Here is a 14,207-nt window from a genome sequence, read left to right on the forward strand (position 1 = left end):
AATAAGCAAAAAGGAAGGGGACTTTAAAAAAAAAAGAAGAACGAGGAGACATAACAGCGAAAGGAAAGCATAAAACTTTATTGGAGTCTGTGTTCTCGACCCCCCCCCCCAACCCCCCGCCTCCAAAGAGAGTTACAACGTTTTGGAGACATTCGGGAACATTTGAAAATGGACCACACAGTATTGCACGAACATACACTTTCTTAGGTTGGTGATATTGCTGTGGCTATATTGGACAATGTTCTTTTTCTTAGGAGATACAAGCTAAAATGTTTGATGTCTACACCCTTCTTTCAAATGGTGCAGCAAAGAAAAAGAAAGAAAGAAAGAGCTAGCTAGCTATTCAAAGGTAAAGTAAATGTGGCCAAAATGTAGCAATCGCAAACTCTACAGGGTGAGCACAAAGTCTGGAAACATGGCTATTTTATTTTTTTACAGGCTGAAGATGTCCTTGATGACATTATCAATCCTTCCTCTTTCCAGACTGTACAGGCACCCTGCAACGAAGGCTATGTAGTTTACATTGAACTATCCTTTTAACTTTCCTGTAGGTTTGAAATCTTTTAAAATGGAATGTACAGTGGGGGAAGGAATCTCGGCTCTAGACTAAGCCTCGAGCCCCCAAATCAGGATTCTACTCTCCAGGGAAGGAACCTAGAAAAAGGAGCTGACGAAGGTCAAGGCGGGCTCCCTCCCTGGGCTTGTTGGGCTGTTTAAATAAAACCAGGCAATCGTTTGTGCAGGTAAAAGGCCAGGGGAAAATTACCAGGCTCTGGGTCTTTCCTGAATTCTTTTCCCCTCCCCTTTCCCTGCTTAGCTCCCTGCGACCTTCACTCTCGTGAGAGAAGGGGAGGGGAGGGGAGCCGGGGACGCAGGAGGGTCTGTGTGGCTCTGGGACCCCAGACATAACCCGGTTGCCAAAAGAGAAAGGGTAAGGCTTGCTCTGATCTTTCCCACTGTCCTCAGAGTCCAGCAGGTGTCTGTACTGGATATGGGCACGGGTCCAGCCGCACAGGTCGGGCCCTCTAAGTCCTGCCCTATGTTGGAGGGGCTAGAAGCCTGAGAGCTAGATTTCTCAGAATCTTCTGCCAGCCAGGATTTCCTTTGGAGCCCACTAGTGAGAGGCACTTGCAGAAACCATTACTCCTTCTCTGGCAGCGGAAGGCAAACTCAATGCCAATTTGCAAACCAGCAATGTCCTCTCACGCGCCTCATGGTAGCCATACCCCCTGGGGATACCAAGGAAGGGCACGGACTGGAGCTGGGATGGCACCTGCCAGTGGAGAGCATCAGTCCGGCCTCCAGAGCCCACCTGGCACTGTCCTGGGATCACAGAAACATCTGGTCATCCCCCTTGCCCAGGGGAGGGGGCTCTCTGCAGCCAGGCCTCTTGGAGTCGGGGCAGGAGGGTCAGCAACAGAGAGTCTAGTACAGCCAGACCCTCCCAGGAACACCGAAGACCCCTGGAAAACCAAGAAGCCTGGATGTGACTGCCTCAGTTTACCAACTTCAATCTTCACCATCCACCGGTACAAACCCCCCAGCCCCCACAGGCCCCTCCTCATGGGTCTTTTGCGTTTTTCCTGGGGCTGTGGATCTGTACTCAGGGCTCCCGGGGACTCCTGACACCTCCCCCCCCCCAACACACCTGTGATCCAGCAGCAACAGGCCCTGTACCAGCAAGGCCTTCACCTCCTGGCTTGATCCAAACACGTCCCATAGGCTCAGCTGGGATGCAAAACGCTGCCAGTGCTGGGAAACCGGAAGGGTGAGAGGGACAGGGACCGCGGGGTGGGTGGCTGGCTAGCCTGGGCACACGTCTGGGGGTGTGGTGAAGGGCAAGGGAGGGTCCCGTCCGCACAGGGGTCTCTGCAACGGACTCACGCACACCTAGAGCTGGGGTGGGGGTGGGGGTGCCTGCAGCCCTCGTCCAGGGTTCTCACCACTGCCCCACACTGCCCACCGCTTCTGCCCATCAGGGCTCGGCTGGACCAAGGCCAACCTCCAGCTGCCAGCCCCAGAGGAACAGATGTGCGTATGTGTGTCTATGTGTGAGTACAGAAGAGACAGTGATTCCAAAAGACCCAGGAGAAGGAAGTGATGTGCCACAGCCCCCCAACCCTTACCTGGTGAGTGATCCCCACGTCTGTACGTAGCCCCATGGCCAAAACTTCCTCTAGCCTGGGAGAAAAAACATCAAGGTGTCTTGGAGAGGAGACCTGGCCGCACCCCCATTCTTCAAACCCTATGCTGGGATGTGTGTATGGGGGCTCGTGAGGCCATGCAGGACGGGGAGGGAGGGGGCAAGGCAAGGCAGGAAATTAAGTTGTGCCGGTAGGGATGGCTCTGGGGGTGCAGGCAAAGCCGGGGTGAACAGCCCTGTGCTCTCAGATGCTCACAGCTCCAGCTCGCCCAAGGGAACGTGCTTCCGGGTGCCATGGCCAAACAGCGTCACCTCTTTCATCCAGTTGTCGGGCTCCAGGGTCTGGATCCGAGCCTCCCGGGTGTGGCCCCCGGCCCCCTGGGGCACAAATCGCCCATGGGCCCCTGACGACATCAGCAACCTTTAGTGGCAGCTTAATGCTGTGTGTGCTCGCCAGACATTAACTCGGTGGCTCTCAAAATGCGGTCCCTGGACAATTAGCCTCTAATATGCTGGAAACGTAAATTCTTGGGCCCTACCCCAACCCACCCTGCTCCACCAAACTCTGGATGCGGGGCTCAGCAATCCGAGTTTTAATTCTGATACACACTAACGAGTGAGCACTACAGTGCCACAGCCACGATTTCAAGCATCTCGAAATACATATTCATTAGCTCTACAAAGTATTATTTTTTGCTGCACTTCACATATAAAGAAACAGAGGCTTTGAGAGGTTAATAAGTGGCCCGAGATCACACAGCCGTGACATTCTGCTCCTGAGTCATCCCTTCTATGGTTCTCGGGGGACTCACCGGGCCCAACGCCAAGGTACTGACCGCACTGCCAGTAAGTCCAATTGTGGGTACTAAGCGCCCCCTGTGGGGAAGGAGGGAATAGCCCGCTCAGCGAGAAGAAGGTGGGCCCGCATCTGCTCAGGTAAGGGGCACCTGGCTAGAATGTCCCCTGTCTCAGGCCTGAGAGCACCCGGCAGCAACCTCCCACCCCACAATTCTCCACTCCCGGCTTAGGCTGCCCATCCCCCAACTTCAGCCAGCAGCCCAAGACTCACATTGCGGGCGAAGTTGGAGACCTCATACTGGCGGAAGCCTGCCTCCCGGAGCAACGCCCGTCCCTCCTGATACATCTCAGCAGCCACCTCGGGGTCAGGGGCGGGAAGGGTGCCCCGCTGCACCTGGGTGAAGAGTGCGGTGCCCCGCTCCAGGGTCAGCTGGTAGAGGGAGATGTGGTCGTCACAGTAGCCCAGCAGTTCCTGCAGCTGCCGGAGCCACGGCCCCGACTTCTGTGCCGGAAGCCCCAACATCAGGTCCACAGATACACGTCCGGGAAAGAGACGTCGGGCCTCTGCCAGTGTCTGAAGCGCATCGCTGGCCGAGTGTGTCCGCCCCAGCAGCTGGAGCTCCTTGTCATCTAGGGACTGAGGAGAGAGGGCCAGGTATAACACGGAGGCCAGCTCAGAGGCAGACGGGAACAGGTGACCGACCTTACTGTGGACAGATACACAGGACACAGCAGGGAGCCACAAGCCAAGGGTACCACGGGCTCCGCCTCACTATGGTTCGCTATGTGCAAAGCATTTTTAAGTACTATCTAATGCATCCTTCTAATCCTCCAACATTAGCTCCATTCTACAGATAAGAAAACGGAGGTTCAGATGTGTTACATAACTTGCTCAAGGCCATACAATGGCAAAGTCAGACCTGGAATTTAGGACTGTCTGACTCCAAAGGCAAGAGTGTTTTTGTTTATTTATCTATTTATATTATTTTAAAAGTTTTTTTTATAAATGTATTTTATTTTGAAAGAGAGAGATCGAGAGGGTGGGCGGGGGAGGAGCAGAGAGAGAGGCAGAGGGAGAATCCTAAGCGGGCTCCGTGCTGTCAGCGCAGAGCCCCGTGTGGGGTTCAATCTCACGAACCCAACATGACATCATGACCTGAGCCGAAATCAAGAGTTGGGACGCTTAACCGATGGAGCCGCCCAGGTGCCCCCGAGAGTATTTTTAAATTTTACTTTTATTTTATTTTTTAATTTTTTTTTAACGTTTATTTATTTTTGAGACAGAGAGAGATAGAGCATGAACAGGGGAGGGACAGAGAGAGAGGGAGACACAGAATCTGAAACAGGTTCCAGGCTCCGAGCTGTCAGCACAGAGCCCGACGCGGGGCTCGAACTCACGGACCGTGAGATCATGACCTGAGCCGAAGTCGGACGCTTAACCGACGAAGCCACCCAGGCGCCCCTTAAATTTTACTTTTAAAGATACTTCAAACTTACAGACCGTTTGAAAGCCAAGTACAATAAACACCTTCATTTAGATTCACCGAAAAACATTTCACCACATCTGCTTTGTCTCTAAATATACGTGTATGTGATTACAATGCTGAGCCACTTGACGGTAAGTTATAGACCAGCACCGACCAAAAGAGTTTTCTGGGATGACAGAAGTGTTCTCTGTGTGCACTGTCCAATGCTGTAGACACTAACCACATGTGGCTACTTAATTTCAAGTTAGTTACATTTAAATAATCACATTCCAAGTGTTTACTGACATGTGGTCAGTGGCTACTGTGTTATTGGTCACTGCAGATATAGAACGTTTTAGGAGAATATGGTAGCCGCTGACCACATGCTAGAGGGCACTTGCGATGTGGTTGCTTAAATGTAATTAACTTAAACGTTATCCCTCAGTATCCCTAAATACTTAAGTGTGCATTTCCTAAGAACAAGGACATTCTCTTACATAACCACAATCCAATTACAGAGTTCAGGAAATGTAACATTGACACAATGCCATTATCTAATACACAGTCAGAGTCAAACTTGTCCCCATAATATCTATTGGAGTAATTTCTTCTCCCCAGCCAAATCCAGGATCCAACTGGGTCACACATTACATTCAGCCCTCGTTGTCTCTTTCGTCTCTTAGGCTAGCTACACCGCCTTTGTCTTTCGGGCCATGACGTTTCTGATGGATACCGACTGGTTGTTTTTAAAATGTCTCTTAATAAATTCTACAGACCAGTCGTACGACACTGTGCATATAGTTACCAACACGGTTCTGTCCACTAAAAAATATGTTAAGAGGGTAAACGGATCTCAGGTTATCTGTTCTTACCACACACACAAACATTGTTTTTTTAAGTTTATTTAGTTATTTCAGTAATCTCTACACTCAAGGTGGGGCCCTGAACTCACAACCCTGAGACCAAGAGTTGCACGCTCCACCGACTGAGGCAGCCAGGCACCCCCAAAAAGTCTTTAAAAAAGTTTTTTTTTATGTTTATTCATTTTTGAAAGACAGAGAGAGCACGCACAAGCAGGGGTGGGGCAGCGAGAGAAGGGGACACAGAATCTGAAGCAGGCTCCAGGCTCCGAGCTGTCAGCACAGAGCCCAGACACGAGACTCGAAGTCACAAACCGTGAGATCATGACCTGAGCCGAAGTCAGACGCTCAACTGACTGAGCCACCCAGGCGCCCCCCGCCCCCAACCAAAAGTCTTTTAATTTAGATTTTCGTGATGGTTCCTCACAAGTAGATTTAAGATATACATCTGGGGCCAGAATATCTCAGAAATGATGTGTCTCTTTTGGTATATCCCATCGGGACAAAGCCCCAACCCCAAACTGTATGGTTAAGTGGCAGATGTATTAGAAGAATGGACAATACTGGATATGGAAGTACCAAGAGTCAACCGGAAAAGAATATGTTTCTCCCCTACCTAAAAACCTTCAACAAGTCCCTTATCACCACCAGGCAAAACCCCAAACTCCCTTGTGTGATGCTCAAGGCTTTGGGGCCCTATCTTGCAGCCTTGCCTCCAGCCTCTCCAATGGCAAGTGACTCACAGCTCTCCAGAACATACAAGGCTCTCCCATTCCTGTGTCTTTTCCTCTCACACCCTCTCTCCTGTGGAACTCTTCCTCCTCAAAGATCACCTCCTCCAGGAAGGTTTCCAGGATTTCATCAGACTGAGACACCCTTCAGGCTGTACTCTGAAAGCTTTTTGCTGAGACTCCCTTTACTGGCAGCCTTTACCATGGTGCAGTGATCTGATGACCCTTCTGCCTCCTCCTAGGTCTCCAACCATGTAACAAAAAATTTTTCTGAGCGTCTGCTATGTGCCACGCACTATGGTGGGTGCTTGGAATACTGTGATTAAAAAAGAAAAAAAAAAAAAAAAGGTAGGCATGATCCCTGCCTCATGGAGCTTGTGGTCTAGCACAGCAGCAGACATGCCTCCTGGGCCCTGGCACCCAGAGGAGCCCAGTTAATGAATGTGACCAGAGGAGGGACCGCACGGAGGGTCCGGGTGCCCTGGGATGCGGTGGGTAAGATGGGTTACCTGGAGACCAATGGACAACCTGTTGATCCCTGCTGCTCCAAAAGCTGCCAGCCTAGAGCCTGGGGCCGAAGTGGGGTTGGCCTCCAATGTGACTTCGGAGTCTGCAGGCAGGTGGGCTGCCTGGTCCACTGCCTCCAGGACAGCAGCCACAGTGTTGGGACTGGCCAGGCTGGGGGTGCCCCCACCAAAGAACACAGAGTCCACCCTGGGGAGAGAAGATGGAGGAGATGAGACTTGGGGGGAGCCCTCCGGGACGTCTGCACCGGTCCTAGCCGCTCGCCCAATTTCCAAGACCCCACCTACAGCCCCAGCACACACCGCCGCACGCCGCTGAGCCCCAGCAGCGTCTGCGCCTCAGTCACCAGACAGCTCCGCATGGCAGCCTCCTCCACGCCGCGGGGGACGTACTTGTTGAAATTGCAGTAGCTGCAGCGCTTCTCGCAGTACGGCCACTGGGGGCAGGGGTGGAAGGGCCGGACGAGGTGTGACCCCAGCGGCTCCAGCCACTTGCAGGGTTCCGTCGCACGCATCCCCACCCCAAGGTCGTCAACAGCGGCTCAGCCGTCTAAGCCACACAACTCCCCAAGGAAGGTGGGATGGGGAATATTATGCCCCCTTCGTTAGGAGAAAACGGGCTCAGCGGGAAATCACTCGGTCAAGGTCACCGAACTGGTGAGCGCACCAAGGGACTTCAGGTCTCCGGACCGGGACATTTCCTTGCCAGGGTACCGCGTCCCGTCCCAGACCTCGCCTGGGGGCGGGGAGGGACGGCAGGTGGCTTCACGGCGTGACCAGCCGCCACGTTGACCCAGCCCTGCCGCCGCCGCGCCCCGCGAGCCCCGCCCCCGCCCCACTCACGTGCACGTAAAGCGCCGCGCGCGGGCTCGGGGGCGCAGGACTCAGGGATCCCTTGGCGCCCTCCGCGTGGCGGCGCGTCTGGGCCATTTTGGTCGCCGCCGCCCAGCCGCGGGCCCGGGCCCCGGGGAGCGCCATGGCGCCCGCTACGGCGGGGAGCGGCCTGGTGCGCGCAGAGATCGGCAGACACGCTCCCGGGACGCACGGGAGTGCGCAGAGCCGCGCCAGCCGGGTCGCCCCGGCAGGAGGAAGAGGGACTGCGTGACCGCGCGCCGCGTCCCCGGACGGGCTGGGAGGGCCCCGGGCCTCGCCTCTGCGGCGCCACCTGCTGGGCCCGGACGCGCTCACCGCGCCCGCCCGTCAGTCCTTTCCCGGAGAGGGTTGTGGGCTGAGCCGCTTCGCCTGCCTTTTGGCCCCCTGTCCGAGGGCGAGTTCCCCGCCTCATGCAGGAGCTCTTGGTCCGTTCAGTCCTTCACACTGTATGTGCCTGACTCAAAGCTGGGGACTGGGGACATCTAGATACATAAGATCAGGTCGCAGTACAGGTGCGACAGGAGAGAGACAAACCAACAAGAGACAGCAGGCAATAGATACTAACTCAAAACCTGCTGGATATCAGGGCAGTGTCCTCTGTGCTTTGTGGCTGGTCTGTTGCAGGGGCCGTGGAGTCAGTGGGGAAGGAGAGGGCACCTTGGGCTGGATGTTGAAGGAGCAGAGATTCCCAAGGACAATTAGTTTGGCCAGCAGAGTAAGCTGTCATCTCCTGGGTCAGGCCCGCCTGGGCACCTGCTGGGAGGAAAGTCACAGACTGTGTCCTTGGGAGGGACGGGGTGCAGGTGAAGGGCTGGGAAAGCAGGCATCTGAAGAACTCTTTGACAAAGTGGAAAGATCACGGGCTTTGGAGCCAGATATCTGGGTTCTAATTCCAGCTGTGTGGCCTTGGGTAAGACTCTGAACTTCTCCGAGTTTGTTTCACCATTTGTGAAATGGGGCAAGTGCCTATTTGGGAGGGTTGGTGGGAAAATTCCAAGAGAAAATACATCTGAAAGCACCTAGCCTAGGGCTGGGCACCCAGAGCACGCTAAACTTAAGTTCTTTTTCTAAAAAGTAAAAAGGACACCTCTGCTGCAGGGAGGTAGGTATTCAAAACAGCAGGAAAGTTTCCGCCTCTGTGAACTGGAAAGTGATGTGCCTTTTGGAACACAGCTGTTTTTATTTCTTGGGTCAAGCTACAGCGGCTTGAACTGGCCCAGCCCCTCAAGGAAGCCCCAGCTTCATCTTTTTTTTTTTGAAATCAAAATTGGGTTGGTTTTGGGGGGGGGGGCAGGGAACACAGGATGTGGGATGATCCCTAAAGGGTATGGAGTTTCTTTTTAAGGTGATGAAAATGTTTAAAACTGACTTTGGAAAACTCATGTAGCATTTGTGTGTCAACTATATACTTCAATTAAAAAAAATCGACTTCATGGGGCGCCTGGGTGGCTCAGTCGGTTAAGCATCCGACTTCAGCTCAGGTCACGATCTCGCGGTCCTTGAGTTCGAGCCCCGTGTCAGGCTCTGGGCTGACAGCTCAGAGCCTGGAGCCTGCTTCCGATTCTGTGTCTCCCTCTCTCTCTGCCCCTCCCCCATTCATGCTCTGTCTCTCTCTGTCCCCAAAATCAATAAACGTTAAAAAAAATAAAAATAAAAAAAAAATCGACTTCAGGGATGACCACACGTATCTGTGAATATACTGTAAACCATCGATAGGATACTTTAAGTGGGTGAATTGGATGGTATGTGAAATTAATTATATACTAGTAAATCTGTTATCATTTTAATTTTTTTAAGTATTTTTATTTATTTCAAGGGAGAGAAAGCGCGTGCATGCAAGTGGTGAAGGGGCAGAGAGAGGGAGAGAGAGAGAATCCCAAGCAGGCTCTGTACCACCAGTGCAAAGCCTGATATGGGGCTCAAACTCACAAACCGCAAGATCATGACCTGAGCGGAAGTCGGATGTGTAACTGACTAAGCCACCCAGGCGCCCCAAGCTGTTACTGTTTAAAAAAAAAAAAAAATTAACATTTATTTTTTGAGGGACAGAGACAGAGCATGAGTGGGAGAGGGGCAGAGAGAGAGAGAGGCAGTCACAGATTCTGAAGCAGGCTCCTGGCTCCACGGTGTCGGCACAGAACCCGACGTAGGGCTTGAACTCACGAACCTCGAGTTCGTGACCTGAGCCAAAGCCGATGCTTAACCGACTGAGCCACCCAGGCGCCCCAAGCTGTTATTGTTTTAAAAAGGATACTTCTTGCTGGACTAATCTGACAACAAAGTGAAAAAGCAATGATCTGGGTTCATGTCTCAGAGGGATCAAGTGAGGATTAAATGAAATAGATAATGCACACCAAAGTCGGCACCTTCGTGACAAGGAACCGGAGGGTCTGAAAGTGTCCCTCCCTTCTCCATCCCATAGCAGCTGTCAAGAGAGCACACCAGCAAGAGACCAACCAAAGAAAACAGAAGCTCTTTATGCCAAATCACAAAGACAGACAGGGGAATGTGGGAGGAGGGCAGCAAGGGCCTGGGAGGATCCCCCCCCCCCCCCCCGCCCCGGCTCTTATTCACAGGTTTAGATGTTGTTCCATCTGCTGTCGAAGTTTGAATTTCTGGATCTAGAGGAAAAAGAACAGAGTGAGAGCCAGGCTCAGGGCCTCTGCCAACCATGGTTCCCAACTGGCTTGGTTTGCCTGGGACTGAGGTGTTTCTTAGGGTAAAGTGGGGAAAGTTTGTGGCAAGCCAGACTCTTTTGCCCATCACGGAGGGAGGCATAGGTCGAGCCACCTGGCCTTCTGTTCCTAGGACCCCAGGCCACCCTGCCCCTCTCTGGTCTCCTTTACTCACTTTTCCTGAGACAGTGAGGGGGTAGTTTGTGACAAACACGACGTATCGGGGAATCTTGAAGTGGGAGATCTGCAGACCAGAGGGAGATAAAGCGTGAGGATGGCGGGGGGGGGGGGGGGATGGGGGGAGGAGGAAGGGGCAGTGGGCTGCCTGGCTGGCTGGCAGGGAGAGGGGGTTGAAGCACAAAGCAACATCAGCGTGGGGTGGGTTGAGGTTCCCACCTTCCCTTTGCAGAAAGCCTTGATCTCCTCTGCTGTAGTCTTCTCCCCCTTTTTCAGGCGAATGCAGGCACAGATTTCCTCCCCCATCCGGTCGTCCTTCACCCCCACCACCTTGCAGCGCCAGAGACAGATGTCAGACATTGCCATGCCCATCCCTGTTTCCTGCTCCTGGGGGGCTCACCTGGGCTCGCCTGGGCTGGGTGCCTCACCTGCACTTCCTGCACCTGCGGGTGTGTGTGAAAGAAGTCTTCAAGCTCGGCGGGGTAGATGTTCTCACCGCCCCGGATGATCATATCCTTGGAGCGGCCCACGATCTTGCAGAAGCCCTGATTGTCCATCACGGCGATGTCTCTGTGAGGAAAGCCCAGGGATGACCTCTCACCTCTGCCTCTTCTGACTGGCTCAGCCATCAAACATTTATTGAGCACCTATTGTGTGCCTCATACTGCCCTAGACTCTGGGGGATATGGCATAAATAAGACGTTCTGGATATATGATTTTCGTGGCTAACTTTTTTTTTCTTTTTTTTTAATCATTCGGGGGTCAGTTTAAACACGCCCACCTTAAAGAGGTTTTCTCTGACGCTCCAATCTAAGAGAAGCTCCTGTCCCCACCACTGCTGCTTTCTTTTCTCTGCCCCTGTTTTACTGTCTTCCTGGCGTTTATCCATGTCTGAACTGATCTCTTTTGTATCTGTCTTCCTCCCCAAGACGTGTGGAAAGTCAGGGCAGGACCCTGTTCATCTTGCCTTCCCTTGGACCACCAGTGTCCAGAACAGTGCTGGCACATCAGAGGTGCACGATAAGAATTTGTTCACTCGAGGGGCGCCCGGGGGCTCAGTCGGGTCCGATTTCAGCTCAGGTCATGATCTCGCGGTTCAGGAGTTTAAGCCCCACTTCGGGCTCTCCGCTGTCAGCGTGGAGCCCGCTTCGGATCCCCTGTTCCCTTCTCTCTCTGCCCCTCCCCAAGCTTGTGCTCTCTCTCTCTCTCAAAAATAAATAAACGCTAAAAGAAGAAGAAGAAAAAAAGCTTTGAGAAAAAATTGTTTTTCTCAATTGACAGATGAGTCTTGGCTCAGGTTTTACAGACACCCGTATAGCGCCCTGTCCTAGGCGCTCTCACCCATGCTGTGTTTGATCTTTTTGGGTGCTCTGTGCAGGGAGCACAATCATCCTCATCTGACACATTTTGGAAATGAAGTCTCCAAGATGTGAAGGAGCCCTCTTGACAAACAAGTTCTCTTTGTGTTAGTTTGATGTTTCCAGCTAAGACTCAGGCCCTACCCCCACCCCCACCCCCACCCCCACCCCCCCAGCCTCTCCTCGGCCCCCAGCTGCCTCCTCACCCTGTGTGATACCACTTGTCCTGTCCAATCGCTTCCTCGGTCTTCTGGGGCTCACCCCAGTAGCCCAGCATGACGCAGTACCCTCGGATGCACAGCTCCCCGGACGTGTTCAGCTCGGCCAGCGTCCCCGTCTTCATGTCCACAATCTGGGCCTGGGACCGGGCAACTTCAGGCTGGGGCCTCCTGCCTGCCTCTCGCCTCAGGAATGGGGGGGGGGGGGCGCCTCGGGATGGGGGGAGGGGGAAGCTTCGCCTTTCCAGCCCCTGGCTCTGCCCAGCCCAATCAGTGAGAGCTGCTCTGGGTCAGCCTTCAAGGTGCAAGGGGCCCTCAAAGGGACAGGCTGCCTGGGAAACTAAGTGTTTATGCCAAGCAAAAAGACGGGCTCTGTAGAAGGCAGGGGCGGGGGGTATGGGAGAGAAAAAAAACTGTGTAGGAAAAATCTCTGTGCTCTGGCTCCTCTTTGAGGCCATCCTGGCTGCCCCTGAAACAGACAGTGGGCTTGGCAAAAACACACCTCAGACAGGAAGGGAGGCTGCGGGAGTTCAGCTGGCGGCTGCTCAAGGCCACTGTTCCAGCTCTTTCCTCTCAGGCCTTAGCCTCAGGCTCAGAAAAAGCCCTAGGCCAGGCCTGGGGAGGACCTTGCTGCTGGGGGCTCAGGGTGCTCTGGGCACCTTGAGTGAGCTGTGTGGCTGTCTGATAGAAAGAAATGGGGGTGCCCGGGTGGCTCAGTCAGTTAAGTGTCCGACTTCAGCTCAGGTCATGATCTCACAGCTCGTGGGTTCGAGCCCCGTGTCAGGCTCTGTGCTGACAGCTCAGAGCCCGGAGCCTGCTTCGGATTCTGTGTCTCCCTCCTTCTCTGCCCCTCCCCTGCTCATGCTCTGTTTCCCTCTCTCAAAAATAAAGATGAGGGGCGCCTGGGTGGCGCAGTCGGTTAAGCGTCCGACTTCAGTCAGGTCACGATCTCGCGGTCCGTGAGTTCGAGCCCCGCGTCGGGCTCTGGGCTGATGGCTCAGAGCCTGGAGCCTGTTTCTGATTCTGTGTCTCCCTCTCTCTCTGCCCCTCCCCCATTCATGCTCTGTCTCTCTCTGTCCCAAAAATAAATAAATGTTGAAAAAAAAATTTTTTTAAATAAATAAATAAATAAAGATGAAAAAAAATTTAAGAAAAGAAAAGAAAGAAAGCAATAAATGTCCCCAAGGAATGCGCCCCAGTGGAGTGAGAGGAGGTGGGGTCCAAAGGTCTCCATCTGGGGCTAACCTCTGTGTGAGGCATAATTCTGCCCACACTTTCTGCCTTCTGTTCCACAGTGTCCTCAGCGAAGTTCATGAAGGTCACGGGGCTGTTCTCTGTTGTTCCGTAAGCCACCTAGAGGGGTGGGGGAAGGCGTTTGGAGGGAGCACTGGAGATGCAGTGTGAAGGGTGAGCTACCCTGGGGGAATGTGAAGGAACCCAGGAGAAAGTGGAGGGCAGTGGGGTGATGGGAAAAGAGGCACCCCGGCAGAGGGGACGAGCTCAACTAGCAGGGGCCCCAGGTCTGAAATAAAATTGAGATCAAGGAACATTCTTTTGTAGCCAGGGCTCTCTGTTTCTTGCTTCCTGGAGCAGCCATGTGCCTGAGCCCATGGTTCCCTGCGTTCCCGACGCCCCAGCCTTCTCTCCTTCCTCCCCAGGCCGTCTCAGCACCCCCTCCCTGATTTCAGGCCGCAACATCCCCTCTCCCTCCCTTCCAAACTGAAGGTCCCATAAACTTGATGAGAAAGCCAGCCTGCCTTGGCCCAGCTGGAAACTGCACAGACACAACCCACCCACCCTCCTGAAACCCCGAGATCAATGCCTGGCCTTGTGGTGGGTGACCCCAAAGCTTTGGAGGGTTTCCTGTAAGTGTATTTCCATCACAATTAAAATATAGCCAGAGCAGGGTTTAAAAGCCAGTCACACACACACACACACACACACACACACACACACACCCCACTCCCACCCAACACTTCCAGTGGTTGGAACATCCTGAGCAACAGAAAACCAGAAGCCAACCTTGGAGGAACCTAAATACCATCAGGGAATGTTCTGAGCCAACTATGACCCCCGTCTAAGGCAACGGGTGAAAGGGGCTTAGGAGAGGGGCTAGGTACCCTGTAATCTAGGCTCCTGATCAACACAGACAACAGACCTTTGTCCATCCTCCACCCCACCCCCACCCCACTCCCCACTTCCTCTGTGGTAGCTGGCACACGCTGGGGCCCCTCCCCTCCCCCTCTCAAACCCAGACAACAGCCTCTACCAGGCAGCCCAGGGCTCCTACCCTGCCTACCTACCCTCCCCTTTCCGCAGGAATCCGGACACCATGGCTGGCAAATGGACACACAGAGACCTGGTCAGCTGGGGGACGGCTGCCC

General features: G+C 53.6%; 2 protein-coding genes across 5 annotated transcripts in view; both read right to left on the reverse strand.

Moving 5' to 3' along the window:
* Positions 1-422: 422 nt before the first annotated feature.
* RSAD1 (radical S-adenosyl methionine domain containing 1) lies at positions 423-8,698 on the reverse strand. Of its 4 annotated transcripts, none has more exons than XM_053212836.1 (9): positions 7,961-8,698; positions 6,826-6,959; positions 6,508-6,712; positions 3,213-3,578; positions 2,956-3,019; positions 2,400-2,547; positions 2,127-2,181; positions 1,649-1,752; positions 423-1,463 (listed from the first exon to the last, which is right to left on the reverse strand). In XM_053212836.1, the coding sequence occupies exons 2-9, from the start codon at positions 6,882-6,884 to the stop codon at positions 1,346-1,348; spliced, it is 1,119 nt and encodes a 372-aa protein (XP_053068811.1). In that variant the 5' UTR covers positions 6,885-6,959; positions 7,961-8,698; the 3' UTR covers positions 423-1,345. The 4 variants fall into 4 exon arrangements, with proteins under 4 accessions (XP_053068811.1, XP_026889866.2, XP_053068810.1 ...); XM_027034065.2 differs by lacking the exon at positions 7,961-8,698 and adding an exon at positions 7,366-7,938 and having other exon boundaries at positions 6,916-6,959; XM_053212835.1 differs by lacking the exon at positions 7,961-8,698 and adding an exon at positions 7,366-7,937 and having other exon boundaries at positions 2,456-2,547.
* A 472-nt stretch (positions 8,699-9,170) lies between these two features.
* ACSF2 (acyl-CoA synthetase family member 2) overlaps positions 9,171-14,207 on the reverse strand; it is a 34,732-nt gene continuing 29,695 nt past the window's right edge. The window contains exons 11-16 of the mRNA XM_027034059.2: positions 13,069-13,176; positions 11,812-11,963; positions 10,676-10,817; positions 10,467-10,577; positions 10,246-10,314; positions 9,171-10,016 (exon numbers count right to left, since the gene is read on the reverse strand). Of these exons, the coding sequence (XP_026889860.1) occupies positions 9,966-10,016; positions 10,246-10,314; positions 10,467-10,577; positions 10,676-10,817; positions 11,812-11,963; positions 13,069-13,176 (633 nt within the window). The 3' untranslated portion in view covers positions 9,171-9,965. The remainder of the gene's footprint in view (positions 10,017-10,245; positions 10,315-10,466; positions 10,578-10,675; positions 10,818-11,811; positions 11,964-13,068; positions 13,177-14,207) is intronic.

Source organism: Acinonyx jubatus, chromosome E1 (assembly GCF_027475565.1).
Source record: "Acinonyx jubatus isolate Ajub_Pintada_27869175 chromosome E1, VMU_Ajub_asm_v1.0, whole genome shotgun sequence".
Classification (NCBI taxonomy): domain Eukaryota; kingdom Metazoa; phylum Chordata; class Mammalia; order Carnivora; family Felidae; genus Acinonyx; species Acinonyx jubatus.